This window comes from Lonchura striata, chromosome 19 (assembly GCF_046129695.1).
Source record: "Lonchura striata isolate bLonStr1 chromosome 19, bLonStr1.mat, whole genome shotgun sequence".
Taxonomy (NCBI): domain Eukaryota; kingdom Metazoa; phylum Chordata; class Aves; order Passeriformes; family Estrildidae; genus Lonchura; species Lonchura striata.
The window spans coordinates 1,064,117-1,087,219 of record NC_134621.1 but is presented as its reverse complement, the minus strand read 5'-3'; the positions used below and the strand labels follow the sequence as shown (position 1 = coordinate 1,087,219).

The 23,103-nt window shown below is 48.3% G+C and overlaps 1 protein-coding gene across 1 annotated transcript in view; it reads left to right on the top strand.

The window, feature by feature from the left end:
- Positions 1-23,103, top strand: part of STX8 (syntaxin 8) — an 82,940-nt gene that overhangs the window by 9,815 nt on the left and 50,022 nt on the right. The window contains exons 5-6 of the mRNA XM_021539077.2: positions 2,709-2,833; positions 4,447-4,539. Of these exons, the coding sequence (XP_021394752.2) occupies positions 2,709-2,833; positions 4,447-4,539 (218 nt within the window). The remainder of the gene's footprint in view (positions 1-2,708; positions 2,834-4,446; positions 4,540-23,103) is intronic.

The window sequence follows — 23,103 nt, the reverse complement described above, 5'->3', positions numbered from 1 at the left end:
AAGAATTACCAGTGAAACAATAAGACAAGCCCTCCCTTGTTAGGCAGTGACAGAGCTCCCTGATTTTAAACCCCATCACCTTTTATACTCGGAGCATTGCTGAGCCTTGTAATTAGTTAAATCTGCTCCCATCATCAAAAGCCATCCCCACACTCCAGTGCTCTGCCGGGCTCCCAAGATTTGCCTGATTAACTTGGCGGAGGCGGTGGGTGGCTAATTGGATAAGCTTTAATCTTCACACCAGCCAGGCCAGGCAGGCAGGATCAGAGGCAGGGGAAGCTGCGCAGTGTGCAGGGGAAGGCAGTTACCAAACATGTCACAAAGATTATTCTAACGAGCAGACCACTTGTCATGACCCAGCCTACAGGAATGGGGCAGAGCACCGGTGGGAGGGAGGGAGATGGAACCGCAAATTATTTCAAATTTGCTGGCCTTGGCTGTTTCTTAACAGGCAGAAATAGTTGTGCTCGTTTTAGCAAGCAGAGCTTTATTCCCTTTGCTGTAGTTAAACAGCTCTGGCAGATGCTGTTGCCCTGGGTTCTGTGTCCTCCTAATTGAAGCGAATTGGGAGCTGCAGTGGTTTTCCCTCTTGAGCAGTGTAATGCTTGTCCTGCTCACAAACCTGGTGCCAGCTGTGGGGCTGGGAGATAAAAGAGCATGTTTGATCCCCAGAGCAGGGAGGGAGGCTGGGTGCTGTGCAGAGCTGCACTGCAGGTGTGTCACTGTCTAACCAAGCCTGATTGCCAGCCACAAGTCCATGGAAGTGCCATGGAGCTGCAGGGCTGGGGTGCAGAGGAATCCCAGCCCCTCCCTGGCACTGCCCTTGGCACAGCCGGGCTGCCTCTGCTTTGGAGTTCAGCATCACTGGGTGCTTAAGGGAGGTGTTGAGATTTATAAAAACTCTTTTATAGGCACTTCCATTGAAAAAAGAGGGTTGTTTTTCTATTAGTTTTTTCTATTAGTTTTTCTACTATTTTTTCTTTGTTTCCCCCCATTGTTTTTCCCCCCGTTGTTTTTTCCTCCGTTGTTTTTTCCCCCCGTTGTTTTTCCCCCTTGTTTCTATTATTTTTTCAATTTTTCCTATATTTTTCTATTTTTTCTATTTTTTTATTACTTTCTTCTATTAATTATTTTTCCTATTATTTTTTCTAATTTTTTCTATTTATTATATTATTTTTCTATTTTTTCCTATTATTTTTCTTTACTTTTTTCTAGTTTTTCCTATATTTTTTCTATTATTTTTTCTGTTTTTTCCTATATTTTTTCTATTCTTTTTCTTTTTTTTTATAACTTTTTCTATTTTCCCTATAATTTTTCTATTTTTCCCTATAATTTTTCTATTTTTTTGTATTATTTTTCTATTTTTCCTATAATTTTTTCCATTTTTTTGGTATTATTTTTTCTATAACTTTTTATATTTTTTCCTATAATTTTTTAAATTTTTTTTGTATCATTTTTTCTATTTTATTTTTTCCATTTCTTTTTTCCCCATTTTCCATTCTGACTTCACTGACTTCTGCGGGCTCTGCTCCGGGCTGGTTTTCCAGCAGGGCTGCTCCATCCCACGGCCAGGAGATGTCCCCAGCTGCCCGGGATTCCTTGGTGTAACAAAAATCAGTGAGAACTTCAGAGATCCTAAAAGCCCTCTCTGGTTTTGGGTTGCTTGGGGAAGAGCAGGGAGAAGTTTTTCATTCAAACAGGAATGAAATTCAGAGTTTAAAGAACGGAAAGCAAAAATTCCAACTTGTCAGCATCTGCAGGGGCAGCAGCCTTACCATGCCTGCCCCCAGAGCTGAGCTGCAGTTCTGCCTTCAGGGACGTTTGTCCTCTAGGAGAAACCAGTGCAGAGCTGGAAGGCAGAAATCTGGTTTTGAGGAAATATTTGAGTGGGGTTTCGTTTTACTGCTTGGATTTATGTGCTCTGGACATGGAAATCTTGTTTTCTGTGGTCACCAGGGAAGTGTCTGTAATGTGAACAATTTCAAGTCATAATTCTTTGGAAAGAAAACCCATTATTTAATTACTCTTTCGTTTGGGAGTGTGTGTTCCTGGCTTCTCGTTCGGGTTGATGCCAGACTAGGAAATGCAGGAAGGGAGCTGTGTCCATCTACAACTCTTAAAATTCAGGAATGTTCCTTGTTAGGTTTGGTCAGGATTGTGGGGAATTAAGTCTCATCTGATTTGCATCTCTATTAACAAGTGGATCCTTTTACTGTTTGAGGCTGTAGCAGTATTTTTATGAGCTTGTACTTTGGTCATGTGGCAAATCCAGGAATGAGTATTCCCAGGAATGTTGTGTGTTCGTCATGCAAAGAACATTTTATATCTATTATCTATGTATCCCTGTAATCTACTTATCCCTGTAAGATGAATATATACAATAATCTATTTATCCCTGTAAAATGAATATATATAATAATCTATTTATCCCTGTAAGATGAATATATACAATAATCTATTTGTCCCTGTAAGAGGAATATATATACAATAATCTATTTATCCCTGTAAGAGGAATATATATACAATAATCTATTTATCCCTGTAAGATAAGCTCTGCCCTTCCTTGCCCCTTCCAGCCTGTGGGATGGATTTGCTCTCAGGGACTGTTTTAGGCTGGTTCCTCCCGGGTTGCACAGACCCCTGGCAGTGCTCAGCCCTGGCTGTGCTGTGTGCCAGAGGTGGGAATCACTCACTGGGGCTCTTTTCAGATCCAGCCTCATGGCAGGAGGGGCCAAACGAGGCGTCACCAACCCCTGGCTCCTGGAAGAACCCGAGGAGACCAGAGGACTCGGCTTTGATGAGCTCAGGCAGCAGCAGAGGAGGATCATTGAAGGTACACGGGACTTTCTGGGTGTTTGAAGCATCTCTGGGATTCTGAGAGGAGCTTTTATTTGAACCTCAGTACCCCAATCTGTATTGGAAATGCAGGTGAACCCAGTGGGAAGGAATGCTGATGTCTGACTCCAGTTCAGAAGGCTGAATGATTTCTTTATTATAACTATGCTATAATACATTAATATACTATTTAAAGGAGATACTAAAACTACAAACTTACTTTTCTAACTACCATATCTAATTCCCAACTCGTGCCCCTCTCTGAGAGTCCAGCCCCAGGTGGGTTGGATTGGCCACCAGCTCAAACAAGTCTCACCAGAATCCAACCAAGAACTCAGTCCAGGTAAACAATTCTCCAAACACATTCCACATGGAAAAACAAGGAGTAGAAATATAAATTGCTGTCTCTTTCTTCTCTCTGTGCACCTCTGTGAAAAATCCTGAGAGAGGGAAGAATGTGCCTGCCACAAACCTGTGCTGAAGTTTTATTCTTTACAGATGTCAAACACAGCAGCTCCAGGCAGCTGATTTCTGTATTTGCAGGGGCAGCATTGTTCTTATCTGGGTGTAACTTCTTAAATTAAATTTTGGGAGTCCTGGTTTTGCCCATATTCATGGTTTTGGTGTGCAGTGTGATCACGTAACTGCACTGAGTGTAGGGGCCTTGCTGGGTGCACTAAAGGCCTTGTTGAATTGGGACGAGGTAAGAATTAACTCACCCCAAAAAGGCCCTTCAGAGTTTGGCCCTCAGCACCCGTAAGGAGTCTCTGACTTTGGGAGTGCTGGGGAGGCTCAGCCTGAGGAGGTCAGGTGGATGATGAGCTCATTTCCAGGCAATTCCAGTACTGGAAGTGATGCAATGAAATCAGTCTCCAGAAAAAGCCTGCTTCACTCTGCCTGGGAACAGCTTGTGTGCAGCTCAGGAGAATGTCTGGATGGTGCAGGAGGGTTTTTAATTACATTGGAGGTAATTAGATGAGGCTGTTGAAGTGGAGGGTGTCCTGGCCACCCCATTTCCCATCACTGCTGTGCCCTGGGCATTGACCTGGCAGCTGTGGGCAGGGAGAGCTGCACATTTTGGCTGCAGGGCACAGGGGATGTGGTTCCTCACCCAGGAGCTCTGCAGAGCTCTGGGAGCACATCACACTGTCACTGCCCTCAGCTCTCCCCACCCTCTGTGTCCTCTCGCAGCTTTGAAAACCTCCTTGAATTCTTTGGTGTTTGCATCACCTGTTTTCTTTTATTCATGTTCAAAGTTGCTTGGAAAATTTAAAAAGGCTAATCTGGAGCTCACTCTGTGTGCCAGAAAATCCCCTGCATTTATGATTGAGTAACAGCTAAATGTTAAATTCTTGGATTTTTTTTTTTTGGATCCTCAGCAAAATGACCCAGCCAGAGCAGAGAAATAATTTACCCATCATTCACATTACTTCAAGAGTACTGTTGCCATAAGGATTAATTTTCATGTTGTGTTCATGTGTTTTTCTTAATACATTTTAGCCCTTTAAGCACAGACTAGATTTTTTTTTTTTTCCTTCACTTCTACCTATTTTATGTAGCCTGGCATTTCAGCAACTTCTTGAAGTAATTTAACATATTTTCCTGGTGCAGAACAAGATGCTGGACTCGATGCTCTTTCTTCAATCATATCCAGGCAAAAACAAATGGGGCAGGAAATTGGGAATGAGCTGGATGAGCAGAACGGTAAGGACAAGATTTTGCCTCACTTTTCTGTAAGACTGGGATTTGTTTTTTCCTCTCCCCACACAACTGCTCCTTCTGCCCACAGAGCAAGCAGCTGGCACTGAAGGTTTATGTTCAGTGCAGATTCTGCCCGTTCATCACCTGGTTTTATTTGCCTCTCTCCGTTCCCTGTGGGCTCTGTAGAGCCCTTGGGATGTTTCCCCCAGCCTGACTTTTGAACAAAGACCTTGGTGATTGCTGCTGCAAAGCACAGAATTTATTTTGTTCTCCATCTTCTGCCTTTTTCCATTTTATGACAGTTTTCATGTGTTGCAGGGCTTCACTTGAGCGTTCTCATTCTGTGCCTTTCCTGAACTGAATGGAAAGGTCTTGAGCCAGCGATTAAAGGAGAAGCACTGCATTGTGTGCTGCAAGGGCTTGGCTTTGGGAGGCTTTGTGGCAGTGAGTGTAGATCAAATTAAGTGTAATATTGAGCCAGGAGAGCACCATGCTCCTTCCAGAGCAGGCGGTGGGACTGCTCTCCTGCAGTAATAAATAAATCTGCTTTGTTATCACCTCACAGTGCACGTGGCACGAGCCAGCCCTGGCAGAGCAGATCCTCCAGTGCTCCTGATTTTTCATCTGGAGCAGCCCAGTGAGAACCCTGGGCCTCTGCCCCTGCCAGGGGTGCACCCCTGTGCTTCATCCCTCCTGGTGCCTCACCTCGAGCAGGGCAGTGCCCTTTCCTTGCTGACAGCCTCTGCTGGGTCTGTGTCTCACAAACGGGTGGGTCTGGCTGGGTCAGACTCAGGGTTTATTGTCTGTGTCCTACAAGCAGAAAGCAACAGACACAGGCAAACAACAACACCTATGCAAATCCAGATCAGAGATGAGATGGCAGCCCATGCAAAGCCTTTTTCTACATATTCTCTGAACCAGTAGCATAAAAGAAAAGGTGCAAAGTCATTATACTCCAACAAATAACAAAAGGACCCACATGGGTTAAACATTAACAAAAGAACTTCTATCAACCTCAAACAATACACAATTCATTATTTAAGATTGAAACTTTTTCGATCTTTGCAAAGCATATATCTAGGATTTTTCACATCTTGAATTATCAATAAGTTCTTGTTCTTTCTTGTTCCTTATGATAAATATAAATGTATTCACTTGGTTCTTAACTTCCCATGAGATGGTTTTGAAATTTCCCAGCTTTTCTTAGCTTTATGTCTACTTTCTGGGGCCTTTTTGCACTTTCTATAATCTTTTACCTTTTTATATTCCTACAACAACCCTGAGACCAAACCCTGAGACCTGCTTCTTCCCGGGGTGGGATTTTCCCTTTGCAATTTTCCCTTTGCTTCTCTCTGTGAGTTTGCTGGGAGTGAGGGTTCCCAAATCCACATCACTGCCAGGAGGTGCTGCTGGGAGCTCTGTTCTGCAGCACGGGGCAGCAGAGGATGGATTTCTCCTGTTTGCCACGGCTGAACCCAGGAGGGATGGGAAATGCCTCGAAATGTCTTTGTTTATTAATCTTGGGTTGTTAAGGAAGGGTTTGTGCAGCTGGGAGACACTGTGCTTAGTGCTCTTGTCATATTTGGATCCCCTGCCTCATGTGAGGAAAGACATTTTCAATCAGAGGTCTCATCTCATAGCTTTCTTTATTAATAGTTGCTTAGAAAGTCATATTAATTGCTTTTTTTTTTTCTTTTTTTGCTCTAAATAGGAAACAGGTGGGAAGCATGAGAATGTTTATGGACTCTCTGTGAAACTTTGGTTTCTCCTCAGGAAAATACATGATCTGTGTCCCATTTCTCTGTTGGGGATGGTTCCCCAAATTCTTACAGTTTTGGGACCCTGAAGGATCTGTGTTTTTGCCAGACTTCTATCAATGAGACCCTGAAATATCTGTGAAATTGATATATTTAACCCTTCTTTTTCCAAATACTGCAGGTGGTGCTGGTGTTGTTTGTGTGGCAGACAGTTAGAAAGCCTTGAGCAGATTCCTGTTTTCGTGGGGGCTCTACCTGGAGCCAGAGGAGCTGTTCCACAGAGGGGAGCTTGCAGGGAGTGGTGAGGGTCGTGCTGCTCAGAGCCTGTGCCCAGCACCAGCTGCAGGAGGTGTCACCAGTAGGGCTGAAGCTGTCTGAAGGAGCTGGGAATCAGCCTGGCTCCCCAGATGTGGGGGCAGATCACTCAGCACTCAGCCCCAGCCCTGCCAGGCCAGTGGAACTCCCGTGTTTCCGCTGACTTGATGCAATCCCTTTTTTTTGGGCTTTTTTTTGGCAGATACGGGGGGGATAAGGTCAGACATTTTGTTGCCACTGGCACCCTGGAAAAGCTGAAGCCCTTAGCAATATTTTCCAGGGGCTGTTTTCCCTGTGCACATCTTACTTCATGCCCTGTGCTTAACCATGAGCAGACTTTGCTCAGGCTCTGTGCCAAGCTCGTGTCACTGCTGCTCGCTCAGGTTGATGAGGATAACTGCCCTGTAATTTCCCCTTCCCTGGAATCCCTTTCCTTCCTGGTGCTGAGTGATAATGGCATCGTCTGGGTTGTGGGGAGGCAGGGGAAGTTCATCTTCATTAAGTGCTGCTTCAACATTTCTCTTTCCTCCAGTCAGACTTTCCATCAAAAGCCCCTTTCTGTGGGAAGCTTCACTTCCACTTCCCTGGCTGCTGGGGATGTTCCCACCTTCTGCAGCTCCGGAGGTGCCTGCAGCTTGTCCTGCTCTTAAAGTAAAGCCTGCCTTCATTCAGAAGTAGCTGATAATGTGCATGAATGGATGAGGCTTTAGGGAGCCGGGTACTGATTTTCCAGACTCGTTCCTCAGGCTGCTCTCTCCATTCCAAGGAGCTCCAGCTCTCTGGAGGTGTTTGCAGCTCTCTGAGGCTGCCAGGGCATTTTCCCCGAGTGCCAGCTGGTGTAGCTGTGCCTTTGCAGATGCACCAGGACCTAAGGCATTAACTGTGCAGAGTTTACTCCTCACATGCAAATTCCTTTGTGTTGTTAAATGGCTGCAAGGTGATTAAACTGGCCTTTGGGAAGGAGGTGTCTGCTGGGCTGAGGGGCAGGGCTGGAGCTGTGTCCCAGGGCATCCCTGGGGCCTGCTGGCAGCTGTGCCCATGGGAGGGATGTGCCCAGGTGACAGCAGGTGACACCAGCCTGGCTGCATGGCTTTCCACCCATCTCTGCAGGAATCCTGCAGGCACAGAATGTCCTGGAAGAGCCCCAGGGCACAGCTGGGATGGAGTGGCTGAGGCTGAGCCCCATCCTTGGCTCTCACTGTGCAGATTTTAGTGGTTCTGTGCTCAAGTCCTGCAGATTTTATGGCTCTGCCTAAAGCTGATGGGCCTTTGCAAACCTCCTGAGCTGGGCATTTTGCACCGATGAGCAACATGGAAGCAGGGTACCAGGAGACATTGTGTTTTTTCCAGCCTCAGGAGTCTGCTAGCAGTGGGGATTAGCAAAAGAATTTTCCCATCATTAGCTCCGAATTTGGCCCCAGAAAACTTTCTGTAATCCTTTCATCTGTTCCATAAAAAAAAATAAAAAAGAAAGAAAATAGTGTAAATGGCCTCTGGCCCTGGTGATGAGGCAATCTAATCTAGTGCAATAATTGTGGAAGAATGCTTTCAGAAATTGTGAATGCTGTTTATTTTACCCTTATAGAGATGTTGTTTTCTCATTGTGACATGCTTGCATGAGAATGGAGTACTCTGGGATGGATGGTAAATATTGGGAGCTTGCAAAACTCGCCCTGTTTGGCATTTTCCCTGTCAGTGTCATTTCTTTGCTCTGTTGAGGAGGGGTTCTTTGGCTTCTGGCTCCTCTAAACTTTGGAGCAGAGCATAAATAAGTTCCTGAACAGATAAGCTCCAAAATCAGCCACTTTATGTCCTTTTCCTGGTTAGGAGAGTGCTGCACCCAGTCAAGATGTTCTTCAGCAGAACGGATCATTTTAAGCAAACCATCTCTCATAATAATCCTTTAATTATATGGTTATGTAAGGGTTTTGAATTTCTTGTCAAAACCGAGTTTCTGAAAGCGAGCAGAAACTGTGGCACTGTGTTTTTGTTTACAGTGGCTCTGCACAGCAAGGTTGCAGTGTCACCTCTGGTCACAGTGGGTGGCACAGAGTCCTCCAGGGAGCCTGGGCTCAGCCTGGTGTGAGAATTTTGTTACCCTGGTGCTGCCCTCAAAGTGCTTGAGGCTGGAGCCCTGCTCCGGCTGCTCTGTGCACACCTAGAGAATTGTCCTGGCAGATCAGGGGAGGCAGGCAAAGCACTCCTGGTGCTGCAAAGGCTGACTGGAAATCATTCTTTGCAGGATTCCCCTCTCCCAGGGCAGTGCTCAGCTCCTGCTGCAGCCAGCCCAGCCAGCACATGGGCACTAAAGGGCTTCTCCTAAAGGTTATTTACGTGGCCACTGCACAATCCAAAAGTCTCTTCACACTGCTGTTTATTAAGAGCATTTCTGCTGTAATAGAAACTAATTAGCAGTGTGTATGGGCTGTGCTGGAGTTACGAGCCTCAGAGCAGTGGGCTGGGGATGCATTGCATCATTGTTAGGATTAGTTTGTAAATCAGAAATGATTAAAGATTGAATCTTTAGAGATGTTCATCATCTTGTCTAAACAATATCTGTTTCCATCCTATGGAGCCCCAGCCCTGCCTGCTGTGACCCCTTGGAGGTGGCTCCAGTCCTGCTTGGTGGGCTCTGGAGGTGTTCAGCATTCCCTGGGAAAGGCTGAGCACCAGCAGGTTCAGCTTTGCTAGAAGCATATGTTTTTAATATTCAGATTTAAAATAACCATCCCTAGCCCGAGTGACCTCAGACCATGCAGATAGATTTTAATTTTGCTTCCTGAGCTTATTGTGTGGGATAGAAACAACTTCAGTGTTACTGGGGCACGGCTCTGTCTTTATTGCACATTGTTTAAGTGGATTTAACCCTTCCTAGGGGAAAAATTAACTTTGCTTTTTGTCTTGCCTGGTCTAAATAGTGCAATACTTGGGCTGGGTGTGAACAGTGAGAAGCTGGGAAGTGACAAACCTGAGCTTACAGGGCATTTCTTGGGGGTATTTTTAGTCCTAAAAAACTTGCACTCCGATTTCTGCGGGTCTTGCCTCATTTTTGGCTTGGGCTCGATCTCTCCTGGGGTTGAACTGTGCCTGTGTGGTGACAAGAGCTGGCTGTAAGGTCCCTGCCTCGTTCCTTCCAGGTGTGGGAAAAGGTTTAGAGAGTGAGGCCAGGCTTGTGAGAGGGCTGCTGGCAGCAGCAGCAGCAGGTAAATATTGTCTCAGAGCATCAGACTGTGTGTGCTGCTCCCAGGAGCTGGGGTGAGGAGCTGGGACCAGCCAGGCTGGGCTGCAGAAATGCCTGGGCTGGGAAGGGAGCTCTGGGCATCTCCTGGGCCTTCCCCAGCAGGGACTGGGCATGTGGGATCATTTCCTTGTGAAAAACTTTTCACACCACTGAGTCCAGCTGCGAACCTGACACTGCCGAGTCCACCATGAAACCATGTCCTGAAATTTCTCAAAATATATTAAATGCTGCTTGGAAGGCTAGATAAGGTTTGGTTTGCTTGTGGTTTTAAAAAAAGAGACCTTCAAACTCTCTTTTACTGAACATCCAAAATAAACCTTAACTGTGAGTTTTCCTATGTTCCGTCTGAGTTGGGATAATAGTGTTTCATCTCCCAAGGAAGCTGTCAAAATCAAATTACACTCAGAGCTGCTGTCAGGGGGGCCATGGTGGGAAGGTCTGGGAGGGAGCTTTAGCTCCAGAGCAGAGTTGGAGTTGTGTGCAGTCCATGAGGAATGCAGCCTCGTGCTGGGTGATGAGGATAAAACAAATTATTTGGTAACTGTCAAGGAAGTAACCCTGCCTGTGCTGCCTGCTGGGTGATGGAAACCAAGGTTACACTGAATTTGCATTGCTTTGAGAAAGGTATCTACACAAAAAAAAGTATTTGTAGTGTTTCCTAACCTTTTAAGTACGAGACTTTGCTACTTCAGTATTTCCAGTGTTTATTTATCTGTGAGATTCCCTGGTATTCGTAAAAGGAGCGTGGAAGAAGCAGGGAAGCCACTGCAGAGTGGCTCTGTCTCCAAGCCTGGGTCAGCAGCCAGATGGGAACCTGCACAGGGGGCTCTGGAGCTCAGGGTAATTTCAGCAGTGTTGGGTGATTGGAGCAGCGTGAGGAGGTGTGAGATGTCCTGCCAGGGCTCACGGAGGGGCTGCTGACAGCACGGGGAGGAGCAGGGAGCAGTCATCCCTGTGCAGCCTGTCAGGCTCTGCTGGGCTGGGTTCTGTCCCTGTGCAGCCTGTCGGGCTCTGCTGGGCTGGGTTTATATCCCTGTGCAGCCTGCCGGGCTCTGCTAGGCTGGGTTCTGTCCCTGTGCAGCCTGTCAGGCTCTGCTGGGCTGGGTTAGCTGTGCAGTCCCATCCTTTTTGTTTTTCTCTGCATCCCACGGTGTTTGTGCTCTTGGGCCTGAGATTTGGATCATTTGTCCTTGGTCCCCAGCTGGAGAAGGAATTGTTTTGTCTCCCTGCTCTGTGCAGAGAGCTCAGCATCCCCTCATGTGAAGCCCAGACCCACACACCAAAGCAGAATGTGAAAAATGGAAAAGCCAAACCTGAGGCATTGTTTTAAGCAGCTGAAGATGTGGGTTATTGTGGGGAGCAGCCAAGGGCTCAGCAGTGCCCGGGCTGCTGAGCCTGTGGGGGCATTTTGCTGCTCTCGTGGCAGTGGGGATGCAGGGGATGCTGCTGCTGCTGCTGCAGGGGATGCTGCTGCTGCTGCTGCAGGGGATGCTGCTGCTGCTGCTGCAGGGGATGCTGCTGCTGCTGCTCCCGGGGCTGCTGCAGCTCTGGAGCCACACCTGGCAGGGATGAAAGCGCCGCTGCTGCCCGGCCCTGCTCACACACAATGAGCCTGGCTGGCCCCTTGGCACGGGCAGCCTTTTTCCTTGCATAGTTCAGGCTGTAAAATAACTGCTCCACATTTGTCTTCTCAATTATGTGGATTTTTCCACGGTTAGTCAATCCCTACCTCGCCCACCCCGCGCTGGGGAGGGGGAGGCTGTCTCCCTCATCTGTCTGCACGGGGACCAGAACTGCTGGGGAAATGAGTTTCCAACTTTTTAAAGCCTTTTGGGATTTTTTTTGATAAGAGTTATGATCTTAAACATCTTCTTCGTTAAGCCTTGTCTTTAGTTTCCTCCTGGAGAGCTCTGGTAGGAGCCTCAGCTTGTAGCACATGAGAGTTTCCCATCTGCTTCTTGGGGCATTTGATTTAAACTGTTTAAAAAGAAAACAAAACCGAACTGTAATTGTAGATATTTCAAAACGCTGATGATTTTTTTCCATGTTAATTTAGCTTTTCCTCCGTTCAAGAAAATCTCCAGTTGAGGCTGTGGAGAGGGGATTTATTTTCCCAGCCTGCTTTCCTGCTTTCTTAGGATGTCTGTCATGTGTCATAAAGGAGCAGGAAGGGACAAGCCCAGTCTGTTCTCCTGTACAGCCCTTTTTGGTAAATCCCCACCTGTCTGGGAGCAGCTGAATTCTGGACCCTGACCTCCAGTCACTGCCTGTGGCAAAGAAAGGCAGGGATAAATTGCCCTGTGCAGAGCAGCCTTTGCTAGAGGATCCAGGAAAACCTTGTGCCAGTTTCTGTATAATCTTGTTTATTTTATCCTTGTAGATACACCAAGGTGTTCTACCTGACTCATTCTCCTCTGGTTTTTGGCTGAATTAGGAAGGTTTGGCTGAATCAGGGAGAGTTTTAAGGTTTGAGGCAGGATCCCAAATGCTTTCTCTCTGCTGCAGGACGCGGCTGCTTTGGCGTTTTCTCATGATGACATTTCCCTGTCTCTGGGCAATGTTTTGTTCTCGAGTCCTTAAGCACCACTTAGGCTAAAAATAATGTTTTATTTTTAAATATTTGCTATTTGTGGCAGTGAAACACAGCTTGATGGTTTCTACTTCAGTGTGACTTTAGCACTTCCTCTGTGCCTTCCCCTTCTCAGAGGGCTTTTTTGAGGTTTTGCAGGGGCAGGTTTTCAGTGGCTGCCCTGTCCCACATGCCTGGGTGTGGGAAATCCACAGGAGGAGCTGCTTGGGCAGGCCGTGCTGGGGAGGAGGTGATCTCCAGGCTTTGGAGGATCCTGCTTGCTGGGAACCAGATGCTGCCGTGTCACGGTGATTTCGGTCGGGGCTGCTGGGCACTGATGGGCTTTTGATGGATTTCCCAGAAAACCTGGAGGGCTGGGAGCTGCAGGGATACAGCACGGGAGAGGAGGAGAAAACCACGTTTCTGGGCACGTTGTGCTCCTGAGGTATTGCTGGAATCTGAGGAGTGCTTTGAACTGGGCTCCCTCAGCCCGAGCCGGCTTTTCCCTGCTTTTCCCATTACCTCCAGGAGCGTGGCCAGCTCATCCCTCCTCCCAGCCCCTCTCCCATCCCTCCTGTTCTCCTCAGCAGAATAAATTGCTCCTCTGGCAGTCCTCTGGAGGGGCTGCACCGACTGGCAGTGCCCCAAATCCCCGGGGAGCAGCAGTTCAGTTCTGCTGCCCAGCACGCTCACTATTCCAGCTTGTTCCTCCCGGGGACTGGGCTTGGGCTGAGGCAGCAGAACCCAGTCACAGGTGCAGCACTGGGCATTTGCCATGTCATTTTGAAGTGTTAAGTTCAAGGAAAGCTGAGGTGCCAGGTTGTGCCCGCAGTGTTGGTGGGACTGATTTTTCACAGAGGGGTTTTGGCCTGTGCTGTGTCAGATTTTTCTGTTCAATGCCAGGGGCAGCTTGGAGGGCAGAGAGAAAGCTGGGAGCAGTTGCTTCCTCACAGCTGTGTTTCAGTTAGAAACCAAATTAATGTGACATAAAGTGGCATTCTGTTAAAATGGTGAAGCTGGTATCTTAGAGCATCCCTCTATCACTTAAAAAAACGGATAAAATCATTATACTGTAACTCTTACTATAAATTAACTTCCCTGCAAGCTTGAGTGTAAACTTTTTGTCTGAATTGGTGATGTATTGAGTTTCATTCTTGTGCATCCCAAAGCAAGCTGGTGTGGGCATTATCCTGTTTATGCCAAGTATTGTGCCAAACCCTGCCTGGCTCCAGGCCTCTCCTGTGATCCCAGGGAGCTCTGGGAGGGACTGGGATGTACTTGTTCCCACTGAACTGCTCTTTCCAGACATCACTAACTGGAATAATCCTGCAGCACAACAGTAGTACAAGTCTTGGATGTGGAGGCAGACAAAATTCCACTTTCCTTTCTCCCAGCAGTTTTACAAGGAACGCTTCAGCATGAAGGGAATAAATCACACAAGGTACATGAGGTCCCATGACATGAGGTGTCTGGCATCAAAGTGCAGGGGCACAATCAAATCTGGCTTTTGGCTGCGTGCATCGTTGTGCTGAAACAGCTCCAGGGCTGTTTGATCTCACAATTTTGTTGGAAATTCTCTTACAGGACCAAGTTTGCTGAAAAATGCTGGTTTGGGGCCAGCCTTTAGTCTGAAACATGTGTGCCTAACAGCCTTTTTCCAAGCTCAGGGAAGGAATTCAAATGATACCTTTGTGATAAAAGGTGATGGATTGGGCTCTGAGATACCAAGGCCACAATTCCCAGTTTGGAGCAGGACACCCCAGGGTTCCCAGTTTGGAGCAGACCCTGGACTGGGAGCAGGCACCCCAGGGTTCCCCACGGCTGCTCACCTGAGCTTGCGCCTCCAGGTGTGAGCACAAATGCCAAAAGGATTTGGCTCCCAGTCCTGCCAGGATTTCAGAAGGTTGGCTTTGGTTTGGTTTGGGCAAACCATAGGTAAAAATAAGATAACATGTGGTATGAAGTGCCCAAATGTTTGTTGTGAATAACCCTGAGCTTTGTGTTTGTAGGATCTAGAGGGAGCAGCAGCACGAGGCAGCCCAGAGCCAGGGACAAAGCCCAGATCTGTGTCAGCTCTGGGGATGTGGTGCCCTGCAGCAGCACTGGCAAGAGGGATCAGCATCCAGCTTCTCCTTCTTCGCTGGGGAGAGAAGCACTTCTGGGTGTAGAGGGAAATTTTTGGTTCTTACTGGTTGGTTGTCATGGGCTTTGTCATGTTTGTCATTTTGTGTGAGGGAGTTAGGGTGGGAAACGGTGATTTGGGTAAGAAACATAGAAATGGTTAATTTTACTGTGTTAACACTCTTGTAATGATGGTAATGATAGTGCAGAGCTCTGGACCTTTCCTTGTTGCTGGTTTGGGGGCTGGGGCAGGAGGGGGAAGGCAGGAGGTGCCCACTGGGACAGGGAGGGACCATGCCAGGCAGGAGGGCACTGGGAGGGCATCTCTTGATTGTGGTGCTCCTTGCCTCCCAAACCCCTGCATCCCCTGGGATCTGCCATGAATAGCTCTGCCACCTGCCTTTATTTTGGAGTGTGGAGGTTTCCCCGTGCCTGTGTTCCCCAGCACTGTGCACAGGCTCTGGGTGTCACTTTGCTGAGCTGGGTTCCCAGCCTGTGCTCACTGAGAACCTGGGCTCTTGCCAAGGAAAATGAGCAGTGGGAATTGAGCTCTGAAGTGGCCTTCCAAAAGGTGGCATTTGCAATGAATAGAAAATCAGATAAGCTGGGAGGAAAGCTTCCTTCTGCTTGAGCTTAGGGCATGGGCTGCCTCATACGTGCTCACTAGAAAAAGGGATTTTCACTTGGAAATTATTGTGAAGTCGAAGCTGCCTCAGGGCACCAGCCTGGGGGTGGGGGAGACCCAGCATGGCACACATTCATGGGCTGAATTACCAGAGTTCTGAATTTGGGGGCAGGGTGATGCTTTTCTGGGTGGCAGCTGGGGTCAGTGCTGGCTTTTCCAGCTGTTCTATGTCACTAACCACATTTTAGGGGTCATTTTTGGGGTGCTCAGGCTTAAATTGGGGCTGCAGTGTGGTTCTTCCCCCTGCTTGAGCTGCTGTGACTTCATTGCAGGGGAGAGCCCCACCTGATCTGTGTTACAGTGGGAGTTTTGCTGGTGCTGCAGTGGCTGCTGTGCTCTCAGTGCAAGGAAAATGAATTCCATAGCTGGAGACCACAGCTAGGAGAGGGAAGGCTGAGGCTTTGAGGGTGAAATCAGAGTATTCCTCCCTTCTGCTCCAGGGCCAGCCTTCACCCTCAGTGCCTGCTGCTGCTGCTGCTGAGGCTCCCTGAGCACCTGCAAGTGATTTTCTCTCTGGGCAGGTGCTGGGGAGAGGCCAGCAGGGCTTTGGGCAGCCCTGCCCTGCCCGTGTCAGTCCTGTGAGCTGTCCCACGTGCAGGGAGGTGTTGCAGAGGTTCTGTTTCACCTCCTGGCATAAGGAACTCTCTGAAGTGGAAATAACCTCCAGATCTGCCCCGTGCTTCCTCCCCAGCTGCAGTTCCTATGGGAAGGGAATGGCAGGAGGTTTTGTTGGGTGAGGGAAGGCTGCATCCATCAGAACCAAACATACATCAAAAATGCAACAATCACAGCTGATTAAAAAGAAATCTCAGAGCTTTGTTGTAAGCATAAGGCAAATTTCTCACTCTGCTTCTGTTGAGTGTTCACAGTGCAAGTGTGGTGGCAAACTACCCTGAACAGCTGTGGCTCTACATGATTTTATTCTGAAGGTAAAAATTGTTCCTCAGACCCTGCTGAAAGAGAAACTTCCAGACTTCTGTGAATAATGTGGGGAAAAATCCATTAATGCAGAGGCTGGGGATCTTTTAAAGAGAGCACATGCCAGGCTTGCTCTGCTTCAGGCTCTCAACTCGTGCAGGATACAAATTACCAAATTCCTATAATTTCTGATCTGTGTGGAGTTTTTCCTGTTTGATACTTATCAAAGCTGGTTATATTTATTTTTTTGTCAAAATCTGTATGTATTTGATGTACAGCTGAGCTGAAGAAGGAGTTACATTCCTGTCTGCAGGCCTGGCCCTGTCAGACACCTACAGAGGTCATCTCTCCAGGAGGGCAGACCCAGGCCATGCACAAAATGCCCAGGAACCTTCTCCTGCTGGCCAGGTCCTGCTGCACACTCGGTGCCACCACCTGGTGAAGAGGACCTCAGTGAGCAGATCTCAATCAGTGTTTGCTGGAAGGTGCTTGGCTCTTCTGCAGGACCTGGGCACTCCTGCTGTCAGAGCTCCTCAAGGTTCCTTGTTCGAGTGAGGGCAGAGGGAAGTGGAGTGGGATTTTGGGGTTTCTGTGGCCTGGCTTTTCCTCCAGCTCATTAACATCACCCACCCTGTGACATGGTGACAGCTGAACAGTTTATCCCCTGAAGTTAGCAGGAAGATTAAGGAAAACTCTCATTTCAGAGCTGCCAGGAGCCTTTATAAGGGATGTGTTTTAAACAAGGCTCCCAGTAATGTTTAAAGAAATTGGAAGGGGAAAACCAGTTTTAACAGGGATTAAATAGAGCAGCTGGGCACTAAAGGCAGCAGATGTTGTCTGCCTAAATCATCCAAATGTACAGACACTGCCAAGCACAAACACAGCCAAACCCCCATCCCTCAGCTTGGGATAAAAACATTCCATAAACGGACTGACACTGCTGGTTTCGGTGAGGGGTTTGGGTTTTGAAAGGAGGGAAGCTCTCCAGAAGTTCTGACCAGCAATTATTGTGTGAAAATCAGCCACAGCCACGGCTCTGGTCCTGCCCAAGTGTCCCTGGGCTGGCCATGGCTGCTCCACTGAAGCTCCCATCACATCCTCTGGTGTTCCTGGATCAAAGCAATGGTGATAAACACTGAATTCTCCAAATTTAGCTTTGCTCAGGAGATCCTGGGTAAAATGTGTCACTGCTGGCAGCAGCTCTTCCTGCCCAAAGCTGTGAACTGAGGAGCTGCTGACACAGCCAAAGCTGTCCCCAGTGCTGCAGGGCCATGGCTTTGTGCTCCCTCCTGCAGAGGATGCTCTTCCAATTGTTGCCCCAAATCAGAACTGGTTTAACACCAGCTGAGGGGCTGGGAGTCGAGCTGCTGGTGGCTGCTGTGAGCCTGTGGTGACTCCTGCGTGGTGCTCAGAGGATTTGGTCCATGGTTTGGTGGTGCTGTTCCATGCACTCTGCTCTTCTGGTCTGTTCTAGGGCTTGGAAGAGTTCCTTCTGCTGGGAAAAAAGGGGAGGAGTGGGGGGAAGAGAAATTCAGTAATTGAACATATTTCAGTGTTCCTGCGTGTCCTTCCCCACATCCTAAACATGAAAAATATCAGTGAGTTTCCCTTTGGCCCTGGGGGAAGAAAAAGGAGTCTCCAGCTGGAATTCATGATGGTCTGCTGGAGGAAGGAGCATGGGCTTGGGGTGATCCCTCTGGAGCACAAGTGCAGTGCTGAGGGTGAACAGCCGGTTCCTGCACACTTAAACTGTCCTCAGCACCACCCTCCCCACTGCTTCCTCATCCCTTCCACGTGGGAGAGAAGCACAGGGAAAAAATAAACCACAAAGCATTGAAAAAGGAGAGTTAGCAATGCAAAGGTACGTTTTGTCCTTTGTAAAAAAGAGGGCACTGCTTTTCTCCTTGCTTTTAAAACAAGGGCTGTGTTTTATTTTCAAGGTGCTTTTGGTTTTATTACTCTGAAATAGCATCACATATTCACAGATAGAAACCTCAGAAAGATCTGCAGATCCAGGCTAGTCTTCTCCCTATCAAGTCACAAACTTTTTACTAATAGTGGGCCCAGAATTCATCAAAGTGGGACAACTCCTGACTCTGAGCCCCCCTTGGGCCCATCTTGGGTGCAGCCCTGGCTGGGCTCTTGTGCTGCCCAAGGTGTGTCCTTTGAGGCCTTTTGATAAATCCATGTTTATTCTTTCCCTCTGCCCAGCCTCTCCAGGCAGCAGGAGGGTGAGCTCCTCTCTGGGGGTCTGCTGTGCACAGGAAGGGAGGCTGCCCTGGGCCAGAGAATTCCTCCAGCTACTCCCCATGGGCGTGCTGGGATGATGGATAGCTCAGCATCTTTGTTCTTTGTTTTCCTCCTGACACTGGCAGAGCTTAAATCAGGCGAGAGAGGGCCTGACAGGTCTCCAGTTACACAAACAAGGGGTGCAGAGACAGGAGTGTGTCGGTGCTGCTCCTGGCAGGGTCTCTCTGGGAGTCAGGGCTGGGACAGGGGGTGAGGCTTGGAGGTATTGCAGGAATGGGATGTGACTGCAGGGCCTGGGATGCTGTCCAGGAACAGCCTCACGAGGAGCCTATCACCCTGTGCCCTTTGGGATGGATCCTGGCTAAATATACTGTGTGTTGTCAGACGCCTCACTAAAAGAAAATAGAAGCTGTTGGCTTACCTTTGTGCTCCTGCTGCTGCTTTTTCTTAAAATAATAACTCTCAGGGCGATATTAATTTGTTCCAGCTTCCATGGAGAATCCCCCGTCTCCCCAAACCTCAACAGGAATAAATACGACTGCGGAGGTGCAGCTTCAGCAGGGGAGGAGATCTCCAGTTGCAGGTTAATGTCAGGTTCTCAGCATGGAATTGAGGAATTGAGAGGGGTACAAGCTGTGCTGTGGAAGGTGCTCGCTCCTGTACACCCAGGAGCAGCTCTGCTGTGGTGGTCGCGTTCCTGGCTTGCCCAAGTGCTCCCTGGGTGCTTTTGGGCAGGGTTCTCCACCTTGCTCTTTGTTTCTAGGCCCCCCAAAAAGGTATTTCCCCTGGGATGTGCTGGGGAAGCTGAGCTGCCCTTCTCTGAGAGCTGGCTTGCTGACAGCTGTGGGATCTTTGATGTGCCCTGAGATTCTCCTGCCAGATCCTCCGTTTTTTCTCCAGCGTGGTTCAGGGCATGGTGTGATGAGGGTGGAGTTCCTGAAATGGATGAAGCTTTGAGTTTGCTCTTGATCCACTGAGCTGCAGCCATGGCCTGAGCTCGTCCCAAACCTGACCAGAACTTTGCTGCTTTGATGGGGAGAGAAAAATGAGGTGGAGCAGGTGACACTTGTGCCACAGGGCCAAGGCAAGCCACTGCACCTGGGCACAGCTGTGGGAAAAAGGCTCTGAACTTTCTGCTCCTCGTTTCAGAAGAATGAATTGAGGAGAAGAAGGTCCAGAGAAGAAGTGAGGGCTGTGGAGGTCAGTGGGAAAGCACAGAGAGGGCTCTGATGGCTGGGCTGTGCAGTCTGGCCAGCTGGGAATGGATTGCAGATAATGGTTTGCTTTCTGTTCGTGTTTTGGCAGCAAAATATTGGGGAGGGAAAAAACTGCTGTAGCTGAAGAAGGATATTGGTTCAAGAAAAAATGGGAATGAATTGACCATTAATAGTACAGAAGAGAAAATTACTTTTCTTTTTTCTTTTTTATCTGAGAGATGAAAAATTCCAAAGGAGCTTCCAGAAAAAATGGGCAGAAAATGATCAGTTTTTAAAGTGGAGTTCAGATTTGTAAAAAGTTTGTGACTTGATAGGGAGGGAACTGGCCTGGATCTGCAGATCTTTCTGAGGTTTCTATCTGTGAATATGTGCTGCTATTTCAGAGTAATAAAACGAGCTAAACCATGTTTGAAACTGATTGTTTAATGTATAATACACCAACAATGAAAAACCAGCTGTATTTTGAATCTAGAGAGTGGCAAACCCAAGTATCAATTATTTTCATTCTTTCATTCTATGGAAAGACCTCATTATCAAAAATTCATCAGAAAATCTTGGTGTATTCTGAGAAAGCCACTGGGATGTGTGAGGCACTGAGATGCAGCCAGGGAAGGAACCTGCAGTGCAGAAGAAGGAAGAAATCTGCCCAGTGTGGTCACCAGCACTGGGGGAGTGAGGGAGATTACCATTAATAATTTCTAACCTTCGTGAGCATACATTATGCTGCTAATTTTTTCCTGCTGCTGAATTCATGTCAATGTTGAAAGTATAAACAATCCCCTGAATAAAATTGTGTTTGGTTTGCCTTGTCCCACGGATTAACAAATCTGATTACTGCATTTAAATTTAATGCCCGAAAAATTCCCTAAATGAATGATTCAGTGTGAGGCCATGAGCAGATGTAATTATCTATGAAAACTAATGAATCATGTCGTTAGGAGAGTTCTCCTTGCAGCTGTCTCCAATTAATCCGTCCGTCAGTGCTGGAGTAACGCCGTTGTGATCCGGGGTAAGGTTCTGCCCCTGCTCTGCCCTGCCCCACTGGGCAAGGAGGAGTCTGCCCTCACTTTTAGGGGTATTTTTGGAAGATGCAAAGCCCTGAGTGTGTGTTCTGCCAGTCCTCCTGTCATGGAGGGCTGTTGGATTTGCTGCGTCCCTTCCATCATTCCCTAAGCAGCAAAGTGTTGCAGAAGTGAGTTTTGGGGAGGATTCAAAGCTTTTGCCTGCTGATTTGTGCCTGTCAGTGTTCTGAGCTGGGATCTGGGTGCTCACGTGGGGGGCTCTGCTGAACAGCCCCTTTTGCTGGGTAAGGCAAGTCCCAGTTTGCTCAGGGAACCCTGGTAGAACAAGAGCAGATCCAGGAGCTTCTCCCCTCTCCAGGTAAGTGGCAGAGGATGTGGAGTCTCCAACAAACAGCTCAAATGTCCTGGAAACAGCTGAGTGAAAAGAGTCAAGTGTTCAAGGAGGCTTCCAAAAGCCTGGGGAGGAGGGATTTCCTCTTGCCCAAGTTCCAGTGTTTGGTGCCCACGTGGCCCTGTGGCAGCTGCTCCGTGCCTCTCCACTGGGTCAGTGTGCTCAATGATAATGTCCATGTTCATTATCTGGTCAATAGTCAGGTTTTCCCAGGCTGGGGTAATGAAATGAGAGGGTTCCATGCCAGCTGTAGGTGTGCAGCAGTGCTAAGTCAATGTCTCAGCTTTCTGGGCTGCTGCCCTAGGACTGGGCACAGCAAACCAGGGGATGCCCGAGGCTGCTGGAAATCTGTTTGAGTTTAACTGTGTGCCTGCTGGGCCACCTGAGAACTGCTGGAAATGGTGTGCAGATGAATCCCTTGGCAGTTTACCCTGCTGCAGAATAAGGATTTTGGACACAAGAAAGAGCAAACCCCTCACCTGGAAGGAGGGATGTGGCTCAGCTGTTCGGGGTCAGTGGGGACAAAGACCCTGGGGGAGGGACCATCTCAGTGCCCTCCCTGCAGAGAGGGAAGGGCAGGCTCTGGGAGCAGCTCTGCCTGAGCACAGCCCGGGCAGGTTTGTTGTTCAGGGGGCACAGCCCGGGCAGGTTTGTTGTTCAGGGGGCACAGCCCAGGCAGGTTTGTTCTTCAGGAAGCCTGGCACGTTTGCAGTGGTTCCCTGCTTGGGCAGGGCTGCCTGGCTCCTTGTGGAGCCCTTCCACCTCTGGCTCACCAATATTGGCTCTGCCCCACTGTGGGTGCATTGATGGCATTTCCTGCCAGCACAGCCTTGCTTAAACCCGGGATTAGGAGGGAAAGGGAGCAGATTGCAGGGCATTAACAGTTTGTTGGCATCGCTGGGCGGAGGGAAGGGGCAGAGGAGCGGGGCTGCTGTGGCTCCTGCTGAGCAGCGTTTGCTTTGTGTGCTGCTGGGCACAGCACAGCGCTGGCATTGCAGGCGTGGGGGTCTGGCAGGGCTTTGGGACACCTGTAATTGCAATTAGCAGCCAGGAAGCAAAAAGTCACCGGCCTGGAGGAAGGGGATGTGCTGCAGTGGGGAGGTGGGTGTGAGCAGCGTGGCCCCTGCTCAGCACGAGCAGCAGCGCTGTGCACACAGCCGAGCTCGCTCTCAGTGATCAAAGCCAGGCAAAAGGGCATTTTCCTCTGCACTTAGGGGGACTTCCTATAAAAGGGCTGCGTGAGGTTTGTTTGTGAAAGTGCAAACGTGGAGAATTGCAGAGAGCAGGAGTTGACAGAGGAGAAGCAATTTTTGCTTTTCCCAGTGAGAGTGCGCTCGCAGATCCACGGACGGCGTGACCCCAAAAACAACTGGAGTGACTGTGCAGGGAGAGGGAGCTGCTTTGTTGTACCACCTGTACTGCACTGTGTTCTCCTCGCTATTTTAATAGCTAATTAATCTTGATTTGCTTGGATTTAAGAGTTTTGTTTTTTTTCTCTTTTGGCACATATGTGCAACCTATTATGTCATAAATCCCACACATTTCAGCAAATGTCATCCTGATTGTTCCCTACAGCACAGCATCCTACTAGGGAAACATTCAAGGTCAGGAACTTGGATTCTTTAACCACTGTATTTGAGGAAGCCGGTTTATTGTTCTTTCACAGCAGAACAGGGTGATTTCTTTTGGACCTATATCACATTGGCAGCCAACCTGGAGAGGTCAGAATTGCCTTAACGCTGGAGGGTCTGTGGGCACATTAATCTGTCCTCATAAATTAACTGGTGCACCCCACAGATGCCAGCACAGGGCATTTCTGAGTGTTTAGTGCTTTTATATTCCTCCAGAAGAGGGAATTATTTCTGTGCACTCAGTGTCTGACCTGCATCTCATATCCTAAAATCGATACAAGTATTCCTTGTCCTTTTTCCTTCTGTCTTTTAGAGGGTTTGAAGGAGTTGTTTGGGGCTGGAGGAAGTGACCTTTGTATCAAATAATCCTGACTTGGCGACTTGGGGCTTTGGGTAACTTCCTTGTGGCTATTTGTGCTGTGAAAGCTGAATTAAAAATTTGCAACTGAA